Source organism: Phaseolus vulgaris, chromosome 5, assembly GCF_000499845.2.
Source record: "Phaseolus vulgaris cultivar G19833 chromosome 5, P. vulgaris v2.0, whole genome shotgun sequence".
In the NCBI taxonomy this organism is placed as follows: Eukaryota; Viridiplantae; Streptophyta; class Magnoliopsida; order Fabales; family Fabaceae; genus Phaseolus; species Phaseolus vulgaris.
The window spans coordinates 3,164,382-3,187,208 of NC_023755.2; the positions used below are offsets into that span (position 1 = coordinate 3,164,382).

At 32.3% G+C, this 22,827-nt stretch overlaps 3 protein-coding genes across 4 annotated transcripts; all 3 read left to right on the plus strand.

The window, feature by feature from the left end:
- The first annotated feature begins 2,392 nt into the window (after positions 1–2,392).
- Positions 2,393–5,619, plus strand: LOC137834858 (cytokinin dehydrogenase 6-like). Its single transcript, XM_068643081.1, has 5 exons — positions 2,393–3,596; positions 3,893–4,020; positions 4,126–4,386; positions 4,479–4,741; positions 5,197–5,619. Exons 1-5 carry the CDS (start codon positions 2,954–2,956, stop codon positions 5,516–5,518), a joined length of 1,617 nt encoding a protein of 538 aa, XP_068499182.1. The 5' UTR covers positions 2,393–2,953; the 3' UTR covers positions 5,519–5,619.
- A 2,924-nt stretch (positions 5,620–8,543) lies between these two features.
- Positions 8,544–16,201, plus strand: LOC137834854 (probable glycerol-3-phosphate dehydrogenase [NAD(+)] 1, cytosolic). The gene is made up of 5 exons (XM_068643075.1): positions 8,544–9,791; positions 11,653–11,874; positions 12,444–12,691; positions 15,458–15,597; positions 15,708–16,201. Exons 1-5 carry the CDS (start codon positions 9,140–9,142, stop codon positions 15,832–15,834), a joined length of 1,389 nt encoding a protein of 462 aa, XP_068499176.1. The 5' UTR covers positions 8,544–9,139; the 3' UTR covers positions 15,835–16,201.
- Positions 16,202–18,267: 2,066 nt separating this feature from the next.
- LOC137834855 (protein EIN6 ENHANCER) lies at positions 18,268–22,415 on the plus strand. Of its 2 annotated transcripts, XM_068643077.1 has the most exons (4): positions 18,268–18,499; positions 19,818–19,998; positions 20,638–20,705; positions 22,088–22,415. In XM_068643077.1, exons 2-4 carry the CDS (start codon positions 19,824–19,826, stop codon positions 22,217–22,219), a joined length of 375 nt encoding a protein of 124 aa, XP_068499178.1. In that variant the 5' UTR covers positions 18,268–18,499; positions 19,818–19,823; the 3' UTR covers positions 22,220–22,415. The 2 variants fall into 2 exon arrangements, with proteins under 2 accessions (XP_068499178.1, XP_068499177.1); XM_068643076.1 differs by lacking the exon at positions 18,268–18,499 and having other exon boundaries at positions 19,800–19,998.
- The last annotated feature ends 412 nt before the right edge of the window (positions 22,416–22,827 follow it).

The following is a 22,827-nucleotide window of genomic DNA, read 5'->3' on the forward strand; positions in this document are numbered from 1 at the left end:
AAATTTACTATATAAAGTGTTTAATAATTTAAGAAAGACTATAAATACTTTATATATAAAAAATTGATATAAGTCAATTTCAAGCGCTTACAATGAATAATAAAAAATAAAACTATGACTATGTTTATTATGTATGTGAATTAACTCATGTTTAAAAAGGAAACACAACCCTCTCCATGGAGACATAAAGAAAAATTGGCAAGATAATCCAAGCAATTCCACCCAACAAAATTTCAAGGACTACACTAGTATTCAATAAATGACATTTGATGCATTTCATTAATTGAATTTTTAGATAAAGTAATGTATTCTAGTTATCTTTAATTGGTATGTTATATTAATTATTTTGTATCAAAAGCTTATGTTTTTCTCTTTTTTATTTAAAGAACTTTTGATAGTATTCGATATAATATTTTGTCTTTATATTTAAAAATTAAGTTTTTTATCATAAATGTTGAAAAGACTAAGGTAAAATATGATTTTTGTTCATGTACTATAACGCGAAATTAATTTTTGTCTCTGGTTCAAACTTTAGACTATCAAGGTGTTTTGTAGTAAGGAAATGATTGGAATGGATCCTTGACAACAAGCACGTTAATTTTTTTGTGGCAGACAGAGTTACAACATAAAATGTATGTTGACTTCCACGTGGATCGTTTGGTATGATTCAGTGTCTTTGGAAAGAAAAACGAAGGACAAAACTTTTAAGAGTGCTTTTGCAAGAGTGAAAACGAGTGAGATTCAGGATTTGAATGACAAAACGGTACTCTGTTCAGTTGCTCCATGTTGCGGCGCATTGTAGTGTTGTTGAACACCTTCACGCTTTTGTTCAGTTGCTCCACGCACCATCAAAGGTCGCTAGACCTACGTCACCTGTGGTTGTACATGTGGCAATGCTCTGAATCACGTTCCCAAAGTAATTCTCTTAATTATAATATATTTTTAAAATATTTTAAAACTTTTTTTATATAAGAAAATAAAGTTAAAATTGGATTTAGTCCATGAACTTTCATGATGACATGGAGAATGATTAATCGTTGAAGTGAATGTTAAAATATTATAACATAGTCCACGTTGAAACTTCATTTGCCACAAAATTAATGTCGTCTATTGTCAATGACTCATTTCAATCATTTCCATACTACACTCACCATAATAATCTAAAATTTAGATCGAAAAGCAATTTCGCATTATAATACAACTACGAAAAAACATATTTAACTCTAGACGAAACTTGAATAATAATATTAAATAATTATTATAATGGTAAAAGTACACTTAACTTTATTAGCAATTATGTTCTAATCTAACACTTAAATGAAGTATCTTAGAATATCAAAATTTGGATGATACTTAAAACATTATTATCTTTATATTATTTTTTAAAATAAGCGCTTTAATATTTTTTGTCTAACAGATAAAAAATGCATCAAAAAATAAAATGACAAAAGTTAAGGTTAATTAAAAAATAAGATACTATAAATAAATAAAATAGGACCAAAACTACATTTTAAAATCCTGGGAAAAATTACAAATAAAAAGAAAGAAAAAGAATAGAGGAAAATAAATGTAGAGTAAAAAGCAAAAAATCTTAGCAATAAAAGGCGAACAAGTGGAATCCATAAGCAGGAAATAGAATATCCTAATTGCAGGTTCATGCTAATTGACACGACAGAAATAGTAATCCAACTAATTAAGGAGAAGAAAACAAAAAGAGACAAACACTAAGAACTATCATCATTATGTTTTCCCCTCAATGAAACATAGATGCTGCTATGCTACCTAGACCCTATTCCCACAACTCAAAGTTTCCCACACACAACAGAACAACAAGGAGGTTTTCTTTCCAATTCCAGGACCACATGGGTGACAAAAAATAATTCCAACAACAACACCTTAAGAACACATGTTTTTGCAATCCAATGAAGGTCGAGATGCTCATCTATGTATCACTCTAAGAAGCTGTAAAATCTGTGATTGGACCAAAAATGCAAGTTGCAATGGAAAAGGATAAAAAGGCAGAAGAGTACAAGTACTAGAGTAATTCAGTGGCATCTAAATATAACAAAAGGAAGGTATAGATAAGAGAAGCACTAAAAACTTGTCCGATAGCTTTGTACTAAAGATTCTAAGTAACATCAGCAGTGGTGCAGTGGTGGTTTGCAGCATTGCATCAGAATGTTAGTAGCAGTCTTTCATTGTTTCCATTTGTTCTTCTTCCAATGGCTTGCCCTACAAAGGAGGGCCCAAGAAGAGTCTCTAGACCCTACATGGTTTATCAGTAGCACAAAATGAATGAAACTTCACGTGTCACATGGACCAACAAATGCCCCACCAGTGTCATATCTCCCTCTTGAATGTATTAATACAACCCTGCAAGTCCTTCTCACTCAATTTAATAACAGGGATACTCGATGTTTACACTCCGACAGTAATGGATTCACCACCACCACGATCACCACCACCCCAACATAGTGAGGTAGACATAAGAGGCTTGCAGTGGCAAAACAAAAGAGAGGACTTTTTTTTTCTCTCTTTTTATTTCATTTTCCTAAATGGGAAAAAAATAGAGCATTCTTAAATTGGCTAATGATCATAAAATTTGAAACATGTCTGTCCTTAATGGAAAGATGGGGTTGTGGTTGGAACTGTTTGGAAAAGTGGGAAGATTTGTGAGATCTCTCTTTGTTGTCACTTTTCCTCTTCAAGTTGGCATAAGTATGATGGCTTCGGTTTCTCTTTTGAACAAACTAGTCCAAAAGGGAGAACCAAAAGGAATCCTCCCAAGTAACCAGTCTTCATACTGATTCTCATAACTGTAAGGTTGACTCTGCCACCTACAAACTTCTATAAATTCTCCCCCAACCCTCTCCTCTTTCGTCACTTCATCACTTCCCCCTTTTGTTTGTGTTCCCCCTTTGTTATTAAGCTTCTCCACCCTTTAACTACCAACATGTCTTCCTACAGAAAAATGAGATATCCATCATTTAGCCTCTTTAGAGAATACAACATTCTCTTCATAAGAGGCCTCATGATTTTGTTCCTCAGTTGCTTAACCATTAGGCTTAATTTCTGTATTTCCACCATACCCTCTTCACTCAAAGCACTTCCCTTGAAGGGACACTTCAGTTTTGAAGAAGCTGACCTTAAACATGTAGCCAGGGATTTTGGCAACAGGTACCAGTCTCACCCTATGGCAGTGCTGCATCCAAAATCAGTTTCTGACATTGCAGACACCATAAAGCATATCTGGAACCTGGGGCCTAGTTCTCAGCTCACTGTTGCAGCTAGAGGCCATGGCCACTCACTCCAGGGCCAGGCACAGTCTCATGGAGGAGTTGTGATCAACATGGAGTCACTCAGAGTCCCAGAAATGCAGGTGTATACAGGAGAATCTCCTTATGTGGATGTCTCAGGAGGAGAATTGTGGATAAACATCTTGCATGAGACTCTAAGGTATGGATTGACACCAAGATCATGGACAGACTACTTACATCTCACAGTTGGTGGCACTTTGTCCAACGGTGGTGTAAGTGGCCAGGCATTTAGGCATGGTCCCCAGATAAGCAATGTTCAGAAGCTGGAGATTGTTACAGGTTGGTAACTAAGTGAAAAAAATAAACGTGAAAAAACATGTGGCAGATAAGAACAAGGTCAAGAGTCTAAAGGGGGTTAACATACAAAACATACTCTACATATTCCACATAAAACAACAGCTACTATTTTGTGTATTGTGAACAATAATTCACTTGAAACTGACATGATTCCCTAGTATACATCCTTTTGACTTAGCCTTGGGCAAGGTAGAAAGTCTCGAGTTGTAAATAAGTTTTTAGACAAAAGATATTTCTCTTGGATGGATGAAAAAGATGGTCTTTTGAAATGACTGCAGGAACAGGAGAGGTGGTAAACTGTTCTGAGGAGCAGAATGGTGACCTCTTTCACGGTGTACTCGGAGGACTAGGTCAGTTTGGCATTATAACAAAAGCAAGAATAGTCCTGGAACCTGCACCTACCATGGTAATGCATCAAGGACAAGAATACAAGAAACAAGGCCCTTTATATTTTGATTATATACTTGCAAGTACCAGTTGTGATTGATGGAGTATTTCTGTTTTTGAACAGGTAAAATGGATCAGGGTGTTGTATGCAGATTTCACAGCATTCACTAGAGACCAAGAGAAACTAATATTTGCAGAAAAAGCTTTTGATTATGTTGAAGGATTTGTGATAATAAACAGAACTGGTCTGCTAAATAACTGGAGATCATCCTTCAACCCACAAGACCCAGTTCAAGCTAGCAAGTTCAAGTCAGATGGAAGAACTCTCTTCTGCCTAGAATTGGCCAAATACTACAATCTGGAAGAAACCCTTGTGGTGAATCAGGTAAAGCTTTTGATTTTACAATTTTTGAAAAATACATTACACAGAAACAAATACTCAACTATCTCTCTCACTGTGTTATGCTTCTTTTGCAGAAAGTTGAGAAACATTTGTCCCACTTGAACCATATCCCATCAACACTTTTCCAAACAGAAGTCACATATGTAGATTTTCTAGACAGGGTGCATATCTCAGAGATCAAGTTGCGTTCAAAAGGCTTGTGGGATGTTCCCCACCCATGGCTAAATCTTTTTATACCCAAAACCAAAATACACCATTTTGCAGAGGTTGTCTTTGGGAACATCGTAACAGAAACCAGCAACGGCCCTGTCCTTATCTACCCAGTAAATAAATCAAAGTAAATACACAAAAACTTGTTTTCTTCCCTCTCTTATCCCCCTCCACCAATATTTAACACCTAGAGTTTATTAACCATGCATAGTTCATATGACTTTTAATCATACAAATATTTTAGTTTTATCAAACACTTTTACTATGTTTTCTCCACAATCCATTTTTTCAATTATTTCATTACTATATTTCTCAATTTTCATGTATTCATTATAATGAAACAGCATGGTTTTGCTTTGACAGTGTTTCAGTTTCTTTTGACATGTAAATATGATGCTACATATTCAATGAATCTGTAAAACATAGACATTAAAAAACATGTTAAAATCATTTAGGTGTATGTGAGTATTAATAAATCTTTGATACATGATAATGAAAAATGTTACTTTAACAAATTATTTCTGTAACATATGAGATGATTCAATCATGTTATTAATGTTTTCTGTGTTTTATTTTATGCAGATGGGACAACAGAACTTCTGTTGTTATGCCAGAGGAAGATATTTTCTACTTGGTGGCATTTCTTGCCTCTGCAGTGCCCTCTTCCAATGGTCCTGATGGACTTGAAAACATCTTGAGTCAGAACAAAAAAATTTTAGAGTATTGTGAAAGATCTCATCTTGGAGTGAAGCAATACTTGCCACACTACACTACAGAGGAAGCATGGAGAGTGCACTTTGGTTCACAATGGCAGATTTTTCAGCACAGAAAATCAGTTTATGACCCTTTGGCTATGCTTGCCCCTGGCCAACAAATTTTTCAAAAATCAATAAACTTCTCATGACGCAACCACGTTTTAATAACGTGATAAAAAAAAATTAAAACATAGCATACATGTGTAAATATATTTATACAGATTTAAATAATAAGTTTTTTACATCTCAAGATTTGACTCCTATTGTTTTTAATAAATATGTCAATTATTCTTGATAATAATAACTCTAGTGCTTTTAATTTAACAGTGATATGGAATCAACTTAATGAATTATACTAAAATATGTTGACATATGATACTGCTAAAACTAAAATATTAATATTATTAATTTACAAATAAGTAAGTATTAGGTCATATGTTAAAAATGAATCATTTTAGAAATACTAATTTTAATGTAAAGCAATTTTTGGAGGTATTAGAAACTTATTTAATCTATTTCTATATTTCTATTTTTGTATATATGTATGAGGTGTTCAAAATCTTATATTAATTATAAATATAATCAAATTATATTATATAAATACACAATATTAAGATATTAAGATGCTCTGCAAGAGATTTTATATTAATTATAAATATAGTTAAATAATAATATATGTTTCGGTACGTTCTATAGTTTTACCTTGTTTAGGAGTCGAGTCAAGATAAAATACAATCTAAAAACATCTTCCTCTCCTAACTGTTTAAGACAATTTTAAGGATAAAATCGTGATGTGAGCGTCGAATGTTCTTAGAGAATTATTGGACTAGTTTCTTTTATAACAAAATCAACTTTTGAGTAGATCCAAGTTATTTAAATTTGTAAACCAATTTTCAAATAGATTCAGCTTATTTAAATTTGTAAGTGGTTTAATCCTTTATATAAATAACTACAAATTTTACATTATAAATTGGTGAAAAAAAATATTACCGTTTAAAGTAAGAACAAGAAGACATGATAAAGGTGACAATACTAACATCTTAATTGTAATATTCTTTCAAGGAGAAACTTGATCACATAATTGTGTTGACTTGTTCTCATTGTATTTTTCAAAACATCTACATTGAGTATTTTATTATCTAAATAATGTTTCTCACCACGTCAATAAAGAAACTTTGGCTCAACTTGCACATGAAGACATACAACACAACAAAGAATTTGCACATGAAGACATACAATACAACAAAGAATTTGCACATGAAGACATACAATACAACAAAGAATTTTGGTGTTGTGGTATGGACAATTAAGATATCCCTCTATTAGTTATTTGAAAAATATTATATATTATCATTTAAAAAATGTGATTTGTTGTGTTTATAATAATGACAAACAAGAAATATAAGAATAAGATTGAAATAAAGTACTTTATTATTCACTAAAAGGTTCTATATATATAGATAATCCCCAATTATATAGGGAACCATCTATACACACAAAGTTATCTATATATAAAACCTACGAAATGAAATAACAAAAAATCATTATGATAATTGAACATAAATATTCAATATAACCATCAAAATATAACATGTCTAACAATATGTCCAAACTTAACACTACTAGACATTCCTAGTAGACGATCTTTCGTGCTTTTCATCAAACAATCAGATTTAGAGCAAATCATCATAATTTTCCACCTAAACTCCAAATCATGGAAAAACTTCCACATCACATTCCTTTATCCTAAATGAAAAATTAATCTGCCCCAAATACTACTTGAATCTTGATCTTAACAATGACTTTATAAACACATATGTGGGATTCTCCTTTGAGACTATCTTCTCGGTTTTAACCTCCTCAGACTCAACAAATTTTCTCACGAATTACAGTCTAATGTTTAGTCCTCTCATGGTATATCTAATGATCAACTATATGTATCACACTTTAATTATCACAGTGAATATTCATACAATCCTACACAATGCCCAACTCTCTTATCATTGCTCTCAACCACAATGCATCATTCACCTCTTTTGTGAGCGTGTATACTATATCTAGATAGTGGATAAAGTCATCATTGATTGCAAAATGGCTTTCCAACAAACTACATTTCCAAACAATGTAAAAACATACCCAAAAATAGACTTTCTAGTGTAAACATCCCCCGCATAGTCTGTATCCACAAACCCTTCCATAACACCTCTATTATAGGTAGATCATTTATATATTAGACTAAACAATACTATTCTATTCAGAAATCTCAACACCCACTTTAAAACCTCATAGTGAAAACGTCTAAGATTTTCCATGAACTTGCTAATGACACTAACAACATGTCGATTTGCTACACATCATTCCATACATGAGGCTCCATACTCTATTAATATATGGAATAGTCTACATCTCTCTCATACCTTCCTCTAAAGTAGGGATCTTGTGTAACTGAGAGCTTCATGTGATGTCCTAAATGTGTACCCACATGTTTAGTTTCATGCATCCTAAACCTCCCAACCACATTCTCCAACCATCTAAGATAGATGCATTATACCAACCGTCTGATTCTTTTATATGTCCATCCCAAACATTTGACTTGCAAGACTAATATCTTTCATCTCAAACTTTGAGCTTAATTTTTCTTTGAGATCCTTTATTTCATTTTTACATTGGTTTATAAGGATATTGTTTCATATAAGAGCAAGAACAACACAATATTTTCTTCTATTTCCAAGGTGACATGAATGATACATTATTTATTACGTCATTTTATTTTAATGAGTTAAAATTAAATATTTATAGTAATTTTAATTGTATATATTTATTTAAATAAAATATATATTATTTTATATTGAATGTAAAATAAGTAATTAAATTACATATAAAGAGAATAAAATAAAGAAACCTAATTTATATTATAAAGCATTAATTAATGTATAATTATTTTTAATGAAGTGATAGCTTTTTCCACTATTTTCTTTTCTTTATACAGAATGATAATTTCAAAATATAATTAATGAAAAAAAAAGTCAATGAAATATGTGCCAAATCACAAATTCACTATATACATATATATTGACAGAAAGTTATAAGCTTTCAATAAGAATTTAATTCGAAATATAATAATAATAATTAAGTTAGTCTTAATAAAATTAATAATTAATCAACTTTTTTAAAAACGTGAAATAGGAATAATTTTGGTATGACAAACATGCCCTTTTCCTCAGGAAGTTGACTAACGCCGCGTTTCCTTAATCTCCTTCTTCCCTTACCAAAGAAAGTGACACACAAAAGCACGTTTCGAATTCCACCATTCCACGCAAAACCAAATTTGACAAGCATTGGTGTACTCGCCCACATAATTTGTTTGTTTTGTTAACTTCTCTTTCAATTCGTTTACCAAACAGCTAGATTTGAGGTTTCTTGCTTGTTTTTGTGTGTGAATGCTGTGAAGATAGAAGTGCTTGAAAGAATATAGTTGTTGTTGCTCATAGAGGGTTGTATAATCGCTTAATCATGTCATCATTATTACCCCGTTGGATATTCTTGAATAATTTGTAAGGTAGTGCTGTGTTTTTTACTCGATGCTGTGATTGGTGGGGTGTTTGTTTTAGTTAGAATTTGACTTTAAAGGTTAGAACTCGCAATCTTGAATGAGGTTTTTCACTAGGATTTGGGGGGTTATTGGAAAATAGAGAGATTTTGTTGGCAAATCTGTCAGAATTTGTGGGGTTAACCATTGAGGTGCTTTGTCAGTCATATTTGGAAGGAAGATGGTTGGAAGCATTGCGAATGCACATTCAAATTTTTCTCTTCTGAATGTAAATGGTGGTAGTTTAGAAGAGAAGGTTGATGAGATACGTAAGCTTATTGGGAAAGTGGAGGGTGATCCATTAAGAATAGTTGGAGTTGGAGCTGGTGCTTGGGGTAGTGTGTTTATTGCTATGTTGCAGGAAGCTTATGGTAGTTTAAGAGAAAAGGTTCTGATAAGGATATGGAGAAGGCCGGGAAGAGCTGTTGACAGGCCAACGGCTGAGCACTTGTTCAAGGTGATCAATTCAAGGGAGGATGTGCTGAGGAGGCTCATTAGGAGGTGTGCATATTTGAAATATGTTGAGGCTAGGTTAGGTGATAGAACACTTCATGCGGATGAGATTTTGAAAGATGGGTTTTGCTTGAATATGATAGATACCCCGCTTTGCCCTCTGAAGGTTGTGACAAACCTCCAGGAGGCTGTGTGGGATGCTGATATTGTGATTAATGGCTTGCCATCAACTGAAACTCTAGAGGTGTTTGAGGAAATTAGTAAGTACTGGAAAGAGAGAATCACTTCCCCTGTCATTGTATCCTTGGCAAAAGGTGTAGAGGCTGAATTGGGCACTGAGCCCCGGATTATAACTCCAACTCTAATGATCAATCGAGCAAGTAAGATGCATTTACATTTATTTAGTTATCTGCTTCCTTTCTTTCTATCTTCATTTCTGCTGGGCAATTTAAAACATATCTAATGCTAAGTTGGTTCTCTTTTAGCATATTTAAATAGTTTTATTTGAATTTATATGGTTCTGACTAGGCCAAATTTCCTGTTCCTATTTTGGTTTCTCTATTGCACTGCCAAAACACTATCAACTTTTGCTTGTTCGTGGAGACATGCCTAGTTATATGATTTCGGGTTAGTGTTTAAGATAGTCTTTGTTATAGGTGGTCATTATCTTTATAACTGTTTTTAGGCAGTTACAATAACTGTTCAATTTGCTGTGACAGTTTTGCTAACTGTCACATTATTGCTGCAGTAATCTTAACTTGCTATGCACTCTTCTTAGAGTGTATATAATAAAAGTATATTGTACTGAATATTTCATTAATAATAAAATCTATCCTCTTTCATTTTCTGTCTGGATATTGTATTATTTCCTAACATGCTTGTGAATAAGGGAATGAAATACAACCAAGGCATAATTTTGAATAGTCAATGCAATCATGGAAAGGTTGTCCATTGTCCTGAAGAATTCAACCATTGATTGCCTTTTTAAAGTACCAATTATTCCCAAATTAATTGATTAAAAATGACCTGACCATGTTCATAAAGAAATTGTTTTCTTGTTCTCCCTTCTCCCCATGTTTAGATGCTCGGTAAAAAACTTGAGTCGTTGTTTGAATATGATGTGGGAACTGTAAGAACCGGTGGCAACTGGACATTGTTGCCTTTCATTAGCTTTTTTTTTTCTTTCTGCTTGTGGTTTTTTTCCTTGTTGCTGCTTGCAACTTTCCTTTGTGGATTTTCCTGCCACTTAATAAAACATTTGGCTGGTGCATGATCTCATTAGTTGAATTGACCTGTTCAGTCCGGTATTTAAAACATTGATTTGAAGGATTTAATCCTTAGTTAATGGGAAAGTAATTTGTTGTACAAAAGGAAATAGGGAAGCATATTTTGGGATGTGCAATTCAATAGCTGTTTAGAAGTATAGAATATTGCGATATTGGACAAGTATGTACAAGAGCTACATAAAATTTTTGAATTTCGTGATATCATATTTGATCCTGATGTGGCATCTCTGCATTGTTTCACTATCTTTTGAAGCCATTTTATGTCTACTCACATCCTCTACTATTGTCCATTTGTGCCTTGAAAAACAATTTTTACACAACTAGAAATTTAAATTTTGAAATCCAGTAGTTTAAAATATGGGTTATATTTTCTGTCTAGATATATATTACATGGCTTTGTTTTATAAAAAATTATATGAGCTCTAAAGATTTTTTGGTTTACTGTTTTATGTCGAGACAAACTAAATCCGAAGCCTTTCCCCTAAATTGGAATAATTGCAATATGTGAATAACAAGATAACAATTAGAGCTTTTTCTTTGAGATTGAGTTTTATAAATTCATGTGAGTTAAATATCTTTGTTGTAATCTCTGTATGCTGAGAGTTACCACAAGCTGCTATACAGTGGACCATTTGATGTTTGATTGCCCTAGCAGTAGACCAAGAGATCTGCTTGTTTCTTTCAAAATACTGAGATAATGTTTAATAAAATTTGAAAAGGGATTTCTGTTCTTGATACACACCCATAGTTGATACTTGATACGTTATGCATAATTGATTTTCGTTCATTGTCACTTTTTTGGCATTCAGTAGAAGCTTATGTAATTGAACCTTATAATAGCAGAAATATTTTATCTGGAAAAAGTCTTGATATTTTTTCTGGAGTGCTTATTTTTGTAATGGTGCCTGAAATCCATATTTTATCAAGTTCCCATCATTGCCTGATTTATTTGCAGCTGGAGTACCCTTGGAGAACATTCTTTATCTTGGAGGACCCAACATTGCCTCAGAAATTTACAACAAAGAATATGCTAATGCTCGGATATGTGGAGCAGAAAAATGGAGGAAACCATTGGCAAAGTTTTTGAGGCAGCCTCATTTTATAGTTTGGGATAATGGTGATCTTGTTACTCATGAAATCATGGGTGGTTTAAAGAATGTATATGCTATTGGGGCTGGTAATTTCATCATTTTCTTCTTACATTTTTATACACTATAAAGAATAGCTTAATAGAAGCAGTAGATAAATGCTACTTTAAGCAGGAAATAGATAATATCAGCTGTGGTTTTATTGAGTCAGGGGAAAATATTGTCTGTATATTACTATTATTTTATTTGAGTATAGCAAAGGGGAGGAGAGAGAAATGTAAGTAAGAGTGGCAAGTCATCATGTTTTTGTTAGCATTGTGTGGACAATTTATATGTAAAATCCTTCTTATTATTAGATAGTGGATGCATCGCACCAGTGGCAATTTTTTGGCTAGAAGATTTCCTGGTTCCTGCTTTCTGCCATCTTGACTCTTTAGCATATTCCTTTTTTTTTTCTTTTCCATTGAAGAGTGTAGTTTAATGTATTAACCTTTGCCTGATATCACTTGGGAGGTCTTAGAGACTAAATATTAGGTGTTTATATTTCTGAGTGGTGCTTGATGTTTTGAACGTTGAATTAATTTTCTGCCAGTTCGAGCAACCTCTTTTAATATTATCACATTTAATAAACTGTATTCATGCTATTTCTATTTAACAGGAATGGTAGCTGCTTTAACAAATGAAAGTGCCACCAGCAAATCAGTATACTTTGCTCACTGCACTTCAGAGATGATTTTTATCACTCATCTATTGGCAGAAGAACCAGAGAAACTTGCAGGGCCACTTTTGGCTGATACTTATGTAACTTTGTTGAAAGGTCGAAACGCATGGTATGGACAGAAGTTGGCCAAAGGGGAATTGAATCTTGAAATGGGTGACAGTATCAAGGGCAAGGGGATGATTCAGGTATAAATTTTGTGCATTCAAATTTCAACATGTTTGTGACTTGGGAATAATTGTTGTCATGCTGTCTGGTAAGAAAGAAGAAAGAATTGGTCATAAATATACATTTGATCCCTAAAACTGTTATTTTCTTTATACTAATCTCCAAAGATTTTAAAGAACAGTCTATGACTAGGATTTCAGCTGTTTGGGGTCATTTGCGACAATGTGACCGCATCAGCTGCATGTTTTACAATTTCAAGGATTGCAATTAAACCACAACTGCTACTGTAATCACAACAATATAAAACCTCGGCAGTCTCTCTATTTAATTCTTAAAAACTTAATAATTACAAAATCACGTGCTTTTAGTCCTTCATGACTGGCGAGGGACCAAATACGTTGTTTTTTGTTAAAAATAGAAACTGAAAATGAATAAAATTTAAATTTGAATTAAGGCTCTGTTGGACAAGCTTTATCTATAAGCACCTGCAGAAGAAAAAAATGTGAAGGAAAAATGTAATAATCTTGCTTCATAACCTAGGAATTTTTATTGGTTTTTTAGGATAAATACTTGCTATTCCATTTTAGGAAAGAATAAATATAATAGCGAAGATCTGAAATTATTATTTCAGATTATAGGGAAGATCTGAAGTTATTTTCAGATTTTATTGAAGGACTTTTTTCCTTTTCTAATATCCTAGAGATCTGCTGATTGAAGAGAGATGGATTTCCTTTTTTCAGCCCTTGGTCTTCTATTTATGTGTAGCTAGTTGACCAACCAAGAGGGAAGCCAACTATATATTGCAAATGGGTGTTTACAATTTAGTATAATTCAGATGGTTCCCTGGAGCGCCCATCTGGTAGCAAAAGGGTTCACGCAGAGATATGACATTGATTACTCTGAGCCCCGTTGCTAAGCCAAAGTCCATACCAGTTCTTTTATCACTAGCAGCCAATTTTGACTGATCCCTACATAATTAGATGTCAAAAATTCCTTCCTCAATGGAGATTTAGAGGAAGAGTGTATGGAAGCCCCTCCAGGATTTGGAGAAGTTTGGGACTAAAGTGTGTAAGCTGAAAAAGTCTTTCTATGGGAACAGACACTAGGGGCTTGGTTTGTGAAATTCACCCAGTTTACTAAAAGTCAAGGGTACACACAAGGACAAGGTGATCGCACAATGTTCTTCAAACATTCACAAGATCTGTATATTAACAGTATATGTGGATGATGATATAATTCTTGTAGGAGATGATGTGTTTGATTTGAAATGAACCGCTCAAGACCTCCATGTCAAAAACATTTGAAATCAAGGACCTAGGTTCCTTTATGTATTTTCTTGGTGGGGAGGTTGCTCATTTAAAAAAAGGGGATTATGATGTCACAAAGAAGTATGTTCTTGATCTTCTTAAGGAAACAAGAATGAGTGGTTGTAGACCAGCCGTCACTCTGATTGATCCCAACCAAAAGTTTTATGATAAGAAGGAAGGATATACAGTTAATACAACCCAATATCGTAGGCTGTTAGGAAAATCGATTTATTTATTGCATACACGTCTATACATTGCCTATGCTGTAAGCTTAGTAAGTTAGTTTATACATTCACCATCTCAGAGGCATCATAAAGCAGTATGTCAGATCCTTAGATACTTAATATCTACTCCAGGCAAGGGTTTACTCTTTCAGAAGACTTCACAACAGAAAATAGAGGCTTGTACTCATGCAGATTGGACAGGCTCAGTAACTAATAGGAGATTCATTTCAGGATGTTGTACTAATGTTTTAGAAAATCTGGTGACTTGGCAAAATAAGAAACAAAATGTTGTAGTAAGGAGTTTTTGCAGAAGCAGAATATAAAGCTATGGCTAATGGGGTGTGTGATATGCTTAGGCAGAAAATAATTCTTGAAGAATTGCGGATATACAAATTTCAAGGAAGTTGTACTGTGACAACAGAGTTGCCATAATTATTGTTCAAAATCCTGTTCAGCTCAATGACACAAAGCATATATATAGAACTTGACGGACACACTTCATCAAGGAGAAGATTGAATGTGGAGCTATTTGGTTATTTGTTCCCTCTAAGAAACAAATAGCAGGTATTTTCACCAAAGGGTCCCAAGCCTAGTTTTGAATTGTTTGTAAGCAAGTTGGATATGCTCCGACTCGGGAGAGGTGTCGGATTATAGGAGAAATACTTGTTATTCTATTATAGGAAAGAATAATTATAAAATTGCAAAGTTCTGATGTTATTTCAGATTTTATTGTTGAAAGACTTTTTTTCCTTTTTAATATCCTTAGATCTGCTGATAGAGGAGACTCCAGATTTTATGGATTTCCTTTTTTCCAGCCTTTTCTATTTATGTGTAATATCTCCACTGATGATTATCAATGCAGAAAATAAAGTTTTACTCCTAAAACTTAACAAAAAAATAGGAACTCTAAATGAATAAAATTTTAATTTTAACTAAGTCTCTGTCGGTCAAGCTTTATAAGCACTTATATTAGAAAAGAATTATAAAGGAAAAATGCAATAATTTTACTTCATAAACTAGAAGATTTTAACTTATTCTTTTAGCATTTCCCTATGTTGATATTCACCCATCCATAAACTAATTTTAGTTTATAAGAGAGGATAATTTCATTTATGGCTTAAAACAAAAAAATAAAGTCATATTTTCATGAATAAAAAGTATATTGTAGTAAAAAAATGAATATAATAAAACTTTTTTTTTTTTAAAGTTTGGACATTGCTGTTTGTTAATAAATACTCTGGTTTGCATGTTGTAGGGAGTCTCTGCTGTTAGGGCCTTTTATGAGCTACTTAGTCACTCCAGCTTAAACGTCCTAAATCCTGAAGAAAACAAGCATGTAGCCCCAGTGGAGCTTTGTCCCATCTTGAAGATGTTATACAGAATTATGATAATAAGGTAACAGATTTTGCTACCTCATTGTTCTCCTTTGCATGAAAAAAAAATGTGAGAACTGAATTCAGTTTTTTAAACTAGCTTTTTCAACAGCTTTTGACCTTGGTCTGCAGGGAATATCCAGCCCAGGCAATTCTTCAAGCATTAAGAGATGAGACCACGAATGATCCCCGTGACCGCATTGAGATTGCTCAAAGCCATGTGTTTTATAGGCCATCTCTTCTTGGTCATACCATTTAGTGCATCTTCGATTTCAGTCATCATACTGAACATGCACTTAGAGCATCTCTTTTCACGTTTCCACAACTTTTTCTGAAAATCTGACAGGGAGAAAACGTTGGGTTGATGTTCAGAGACTTTCTGAACACCAAATCAAACACAGCTGTAAAATGTTTGTTTTTATGTTGACAAGCTTCAAACAGCAGTTTAACTCTGGCACTAGATTGGGATGATGAGGGAAAGTACATCAGAACAGTGATCTGAAATACTTCCACAATCTCATCATGGGTGAGCAAGTCAATTTTGGGATTTGGTAATGGTGCTTGTAAATATCACTGTTTTTTTGTCATTCCCATTACCTAGATAATGATTTTGCATGCATGATAAACTTTTCCTTTTAGTAATAAATGATTTAAAAATATATTTAAATGACATTTAATGAGTTGATTGTAGAATAGTTTACAGTGTATTAACCTTTTTAAAAAGAAAATAAATTAATATATCTATGGAGAGTAAAAATGAAACAAATTATATTGTTTTGTGGAATTTTTGAAGTCTAGTTCTGAATCAATCCCTACCCGATAACATAGGCAATTCTTGAGAATATAAGATTTTAAGGCGAAACACTGAGTTGAGAGCCATACTACATATTATGGATATATCTTAAACCATATTAAGGGCATTACTTCTTTCACCTCCATATATTTTGTTATGCATTTTTATAAATATGAAACTTTCTATTTTGTTATTTCTAAATTGTACTATTTTGAAGTTACTTTAGATTTCTGGATATAATTCTGAAGTTATTTTTGACTTATGATTGTATAATCTGAATTGTATAATCTGAAAGTTATCTTTGATTTTTAGATTATTCAATTTAGAAATTATTTTTCAGATTTTGTAATCTAGAAGTGTTTTTTAAGATTTTTTTTTTAATTATGTAATCTAAAAGTTTTTTATAAGAAAATAGTGACTTTTGAATTGTACAATTTAAAAAAAATTTAAGTAAAAAAAATAAAATATGACTTTAGAATTGTATTATCCGAAATTTCTTTTGGATTGTACACAAAGACACTTTTAATTTTTAAATTACACAAGAAAACGATAACATTAAAATTTACATAATTATGAAAGTAGATGACGAAAATATGAAAGTGGAAAAGAAAACAACTCCATGTTAAATATAAAATATTCAACAAATTTATTACTAAAGTCCAAAATTACCTCAAAAAATTGAACCTAAAAAAATATGAAGCTGCCGAAGGAAATAACTCCATATTAAATATAAAATATTCGACAAATTCATTATTAAAGTCCAAAATTACCTCAAAACATTGGATCTCAACAAAAATATGAAGGTGGATGGAGAAGGAAATAACTCCATATTAAATATAAAATGTTCAACAAATTTGTTACTAAAATCCAAAATTACCTCAAAAAATGTGGTGGATTCACACTTTTAAATTTTAGGATTAAACATGTTTTTCATTTTTATTCTTATACTGTAATGTGAAATTATTTTTGTCCCTATCCAAATCTTTAGTAAAATTTAATATACTATTAGGTGTAGAGAACAATTGAAATCACAAAAAAGAAATAAAAATTTATCCAACAGGTTATTTATATGATGAACTTTTTATAAAAATCTTTTTTTTTTTAATTTTAACACTTTGTTTATAAGCTCTTGTAAATATATTATAAATCCTTAGATAATACCTTTAGATTCAATTATAAAACCATTAAAGTATAAAAGTAAGGTACAACAAAAAACTAATAAGTTCTATCTATTTAAAAAATAGGTTCAAGTCGTTTAATAAACTAATTTAAGACAACTTAACTAAAAAATGTAAAAAAGTATTAATAATAATAACACAATGTTTACATTAATACTAGTTATTTTCAATGACACCTTTTAAACTGAAAAAAAGAAATTTATTGATTTATTGATTTTAATATAGAATAAAATTTGTTGATATAAATTTATATTATTGAAATATTACTTTAAATTAATATTTTATATTTATTAAATTTATATGAACATCAATTTAAATTAATAATAACAATTAACAATAGTAATATATTAAAAAATATTATTAAATTAATAATTATAATTTTATTAGTAGACACAGAAATAAAATTGTTTTGAACATAAAAATAGTTAAATTAATATATAAAATTAATTTTTTTTTAAAATTTCCAGAACCTTTGGACTGATTCTATTTTTGGTATAACTTTTCAAAAAGGTTTTATTAAGAAAAACAATTCTATTATTCTTATATGGTAATAATATCAAAACTACACTAACTAGCAAAAATACAAGTGCAATTTGCCGTTATGTGTTTGCAATTTTTCTTATTATATTATTTTATTTTAATAGGTTAAAATTATTTTGATCTTCATTTTATATTTATTATTTTGTATATTTAGTATGTAATCTATCCATTAAATAAAAATAATATTAAAATAACAGTTATTCCATTACAGCGTTTTTGGAGGTGGAGAACGGCTCTGTAACAACCAAAATTTCTCTTTCTGTATCGTTAGTGTGGTGAAAGTGTGACTGTGGGAAAGCTAGGGTTTCACACGCTTTCTCCCTTCTCAACCATTTCTAGCTGTCGCCCTTGCCTTCCACCTGAGCTGCACCCGCCATCTTTTTCCGGCAAGCTTTTCCGGTGACCCATAACAGGTTTTTTATTTTCTCCTTTTAATCTCCTTTTTCTCGTTTATTTGTTTTTCTCACTTCTTGTTGTCACTTTGGCTATTCTTGTTCTTCATCTGTTCAATATTCTTGTGCTTTGCCTATTTCAGAGTTTAGTTCTATTTTTTAAAATTTCAGAATTTAGTTCTCTGTTTTGCTTTTTTGATTTCATAAATGTTGTTATATGCATTTTTTTTTATTAATCTTATAATGTTGTTTCCAATTCTTTACAAAATTCACACTCGTCTATATATTTTGTTTCCCATGGCTTAAACCGTGTAGATGGCGTTTTTTTTGGCTTATTGATAACCCTATTAATTTTATTATAAAAATGGTCTGGTTGAAGATAATTTTTTTTTATTGCATTACATTTATTAGGGATAAGACTAAGAAAATCCCTTTGCACACGAATGATTAAGGCTTTGTTCAGGATGGTTTCGGTTTATCTTATTTTGAAATTTGTAAAACGAAACTCAGTTTTAACTGAATTTTCACTTCTATCTATTTTTAGTTTTAATTTTTTAAAATGTTGTTGCAAATCTTCAGCTTGCTCAGAGCCTTACCAATATCCTCCAAATTTTTTTACCCAATCGGTGAGGTTTGGTTCTTTGGTTCCCTCCCCAGACCCATTAGAATCCTGGAAAGCACCACAGTGTGTCCCGAATCCGTACTGTTTAACATAAACCTGTAATTACAAAATCAATTGGTAAGTCCCCTGGAATTTTAAATGCAAAGGTAAAAAATCATAAAGGTTTTTTACTTCTAAGATCGCGAGGCCTTCTGTGCCCTCGAATGGGAATCAAAGAGGGAGGGAAATTGGGGTTTGGAGAAGGGATTGGGAGATTTGGACATTAAGAAGAAACTGTAAAAATAATAAACTAGAATTGTGTCGTTTTTCAATAAAATTTCCAACTCAGCTCTATTTACTTGAAACTTACAACTATACCTAACTGGGCTGCAATAATCTTTGTTGCTAGTTCACAACCTATTTTCATTTGGAAAACCCAGTTTTTCCAGGTTTTTAAACTGGTTTTGACTTCGTTTTAAACTGACCTATAGCTGGTTTTCTGAACCAAAACCTTTCACCAAAAACTAAATTATTTTCCAAACCAAACTAGTCTAGAACTTTATTTTGGTTTGGTTTTCTATGCCATTTCAAAACTTCCCTGTAAATGTGGTTGACATCCATGGTGCTTTGCTTTTAAGACCTTGTGACTTTAGGTTTATTAGATGCTATGTTAATTTTTATAACTTGTTTGAAAAGAAAGCAGTTGATGAAGAGAGTTTGTTTACTATGTTAATGAAGGGAAAAATGGAGGCAGAAGTGGTGGACGCAGAGCTTGTGTTGCCAAACTATCTTAGTTTTAAGAGAGTTCAGATGTACGAGAAATATCCAAAAGGCCAAGCCAGAGGCAGGCACTGGAAACATCTGAAGCAGATAATTCAAGCTGAGAATTACCAGAACTACCCTCCTGATGAACCCAATTGTGAGCTATTAGTCCTGTTCTCTGTACTTTCTAAGGAAATTAATTTAGTTGTTTTCTTTGGAAAAATAATGAAAAATGAACAATGATTGAATATAAAATAGTTTACATTCGTAATCACTTTAGTACCTTTGTTTTTACTAACTGCAGTGAGTTATACTGAGCTGTCTAATCAGCATAGCTTGCTGCGCAAGTTATTTTTTTAGTCAGTTATGCCAAGCTGTGTGATACGGAATATACTGTATGGACTTGACTGTTAGTATAATAGACTTAGTACTACCTCAGTTAGTAATGACAGCTGTAGAGTTAGTTTCATCCTATAAATACTCCCTTTGTAATCAGATCAAACAGAATAGAAAAATAACAGTTCAGTTTATTGTATGTTCTCTCTTTCTCTATCTTCTAGTCTGTGCAAGTTACGAAGGCCATGTAAATACATGTACTTGTACTTTAAACAAATGTACTAATTCAAATTCTTTCAGTTTACTTAAAATCCCTCTTTCAATTCAACTTAGTTCTCTTTTCTTCAGAGGCTATGTAATGTATTTCAATATTGGCTATTTGTATGTTTGTTTGCCACTAACCTGTGCCATCCTTGCCAATGAATTCTAGTTATATATTTTAATATGGGTAATCTTGCAGATGTCAATATTGAGTCACCTCCATCTATGCATCCCTGCAAGAAAGTTTGTGATATAACTGGCTTTGAGGTATGTTGTGATCTTTATTATTCTTTTCTAATTACAATGATCTGATCGATTATTACTAGTAGCCCATCTGGTGTTTGTAATAAAAAAATTACCCTAAGAGTAAGAGTTACAGTTTTAAATCCTCTAGAGAATTTGTGAAATTAATGTCTTAATTATTTATTTTCACTTGTAAGTTGTCAAATTGCGATCATACTCATAGTATCATTCCATTCCATGTGTTTTCCACCCTCTCCCCAGTCTCCAAGCTAGATTAATTCTCCCCGAGATGATTCTGCTACTCTGCTCTCTTTCTGTAATTGATAGGAACCAATTCAAAGAAAACGGTAATTGTATTATTGATTGAAAAACAAAATCTATATTACAGAAGAGATCCCCTGTAATCCCAGAGCTAATGCACCTCAGAGGAGAGGCGACTCTCTGCCCAACCCCTCAAGTTTCTATCAATGATTCCACTTCTCTGCCCCCATTATCATTATCTAATAACTGCACCACACTCACATATTTCTCTGTCTTTGTTAGCTTAGTCATTCATGGCATTGCCCTCTATTCCTCCTAGTACTGACCTTCTGAATCTTCGGTCCATGTGACACATGTTGGCCAAATGCAACAATGGCCACATTACCCCTCGCTTTTTTTCCGCAAAGAAACATTGTTCCGGGCAATGATGCAAATTCGTAAGAACCTTGGGAGAATCATATCGCAGAAGAAAATATATCTCACTAGATTTCCGCACTTCCAATTCAGAATTGGTTCCTAACACAATCATTGCCCATCTGAATGTCTTTGTTGCAGCTGGGCTTGTAGGTTGGGTTATGCAACTTGCTTTGTTTGTGTTTATGCTAGTGTGTTGTGCTATTTTCCAGGGACCCAAGCTTTATGTTTTTTCAATTATACCTGATTTAGGATTTTTTAATTTGGAAAGTACAGAGAAGCCAAGATTAGATTCCTTGCAGAATGTGGAAGAGGAACGTTTTCAGCTTCGCTAATTTAAAAGTTAAAGTTTGTTTTAAGGTTCAATTTTTGCGTCTTAGTTAGTACACACTCAAAAATTAAAGATTCGTTTTGGAAATATAGATAGTGTAAAGTATTGTATACTACGTAGTTTATCTCCTCTCCATAATTCCCATTTTTGTTCTCATAATAATCCAAAGAGAGAAAAACACTGCAAAATATTGAACAACGAAAACTAAATCGAGATCATGGGATAAAGCTCTAGTATTCATTGGAGAAGCTTGTTAATTGAACTTGCTGCATGCTAACACAAGAATTTATGCATGTATATTGGTGTGAAATGTGCTTTTACCTCTGTAAAATCAATTTTAGTTTTTATGGTGATGATGATTACATGTACTGGGGAGTTAATTAATCAGTTTATGCTGCAGGCACCTTACCATGATCCTAGAACTAATCTTCGGTACGCAAATACTGAGGTGTTCAGAACCATCAGATCGCTTTCTAATGATCATGTTCAAAGATACCTGGCTCTAAGGAACGCAGCAATCGTTCTTAAGTAGTCCTCTTCTCTATTACCATTTTTTGAATGAAATCTTTTAGCATGTGAATGAGTCTACTATCACGGCATTCTCTCAACTCGTCTAGTGTCAATCTGTCACCAACTTTGTCTTGCCTCATATTACTTGATTGCAAGATTTGTATTCACAAATAACATTGCCGGTTGGCCTTTGAATGAAATATGCTGCATTTACCCAATCTTGTATCTTGATCTGTGTTCTACAAATGATAAATATTTATTAGTATAATCATATGATTGAAATTCATATAATAAGTATTTTTGAATATATAAGTTATAGTTTGAATTTACAATGAATTAAAATTGTGATGAGATTATTTTTAAACTCAAACGGATGGCTGGTTAATGTAGCATAAAGATAAAAGGAGAGTATCTTGAAGACAATCTTTTGGTTAGTTGCAGACCTAGTATGGAATGAACTTCTCAAAGAGAAGAAAGAGTGAAGTTATCTACTCTAACAATGTCATGCTACCATGTCAAGTTTGTTTGATACCCTTTTTTTACTGTATATCATGTGCAAAATAGTTATTCATTTTGCTGATAATTAATTTATGTAAAGAGACTTCGGAAATAATCTTTAAAGAGTTCTTT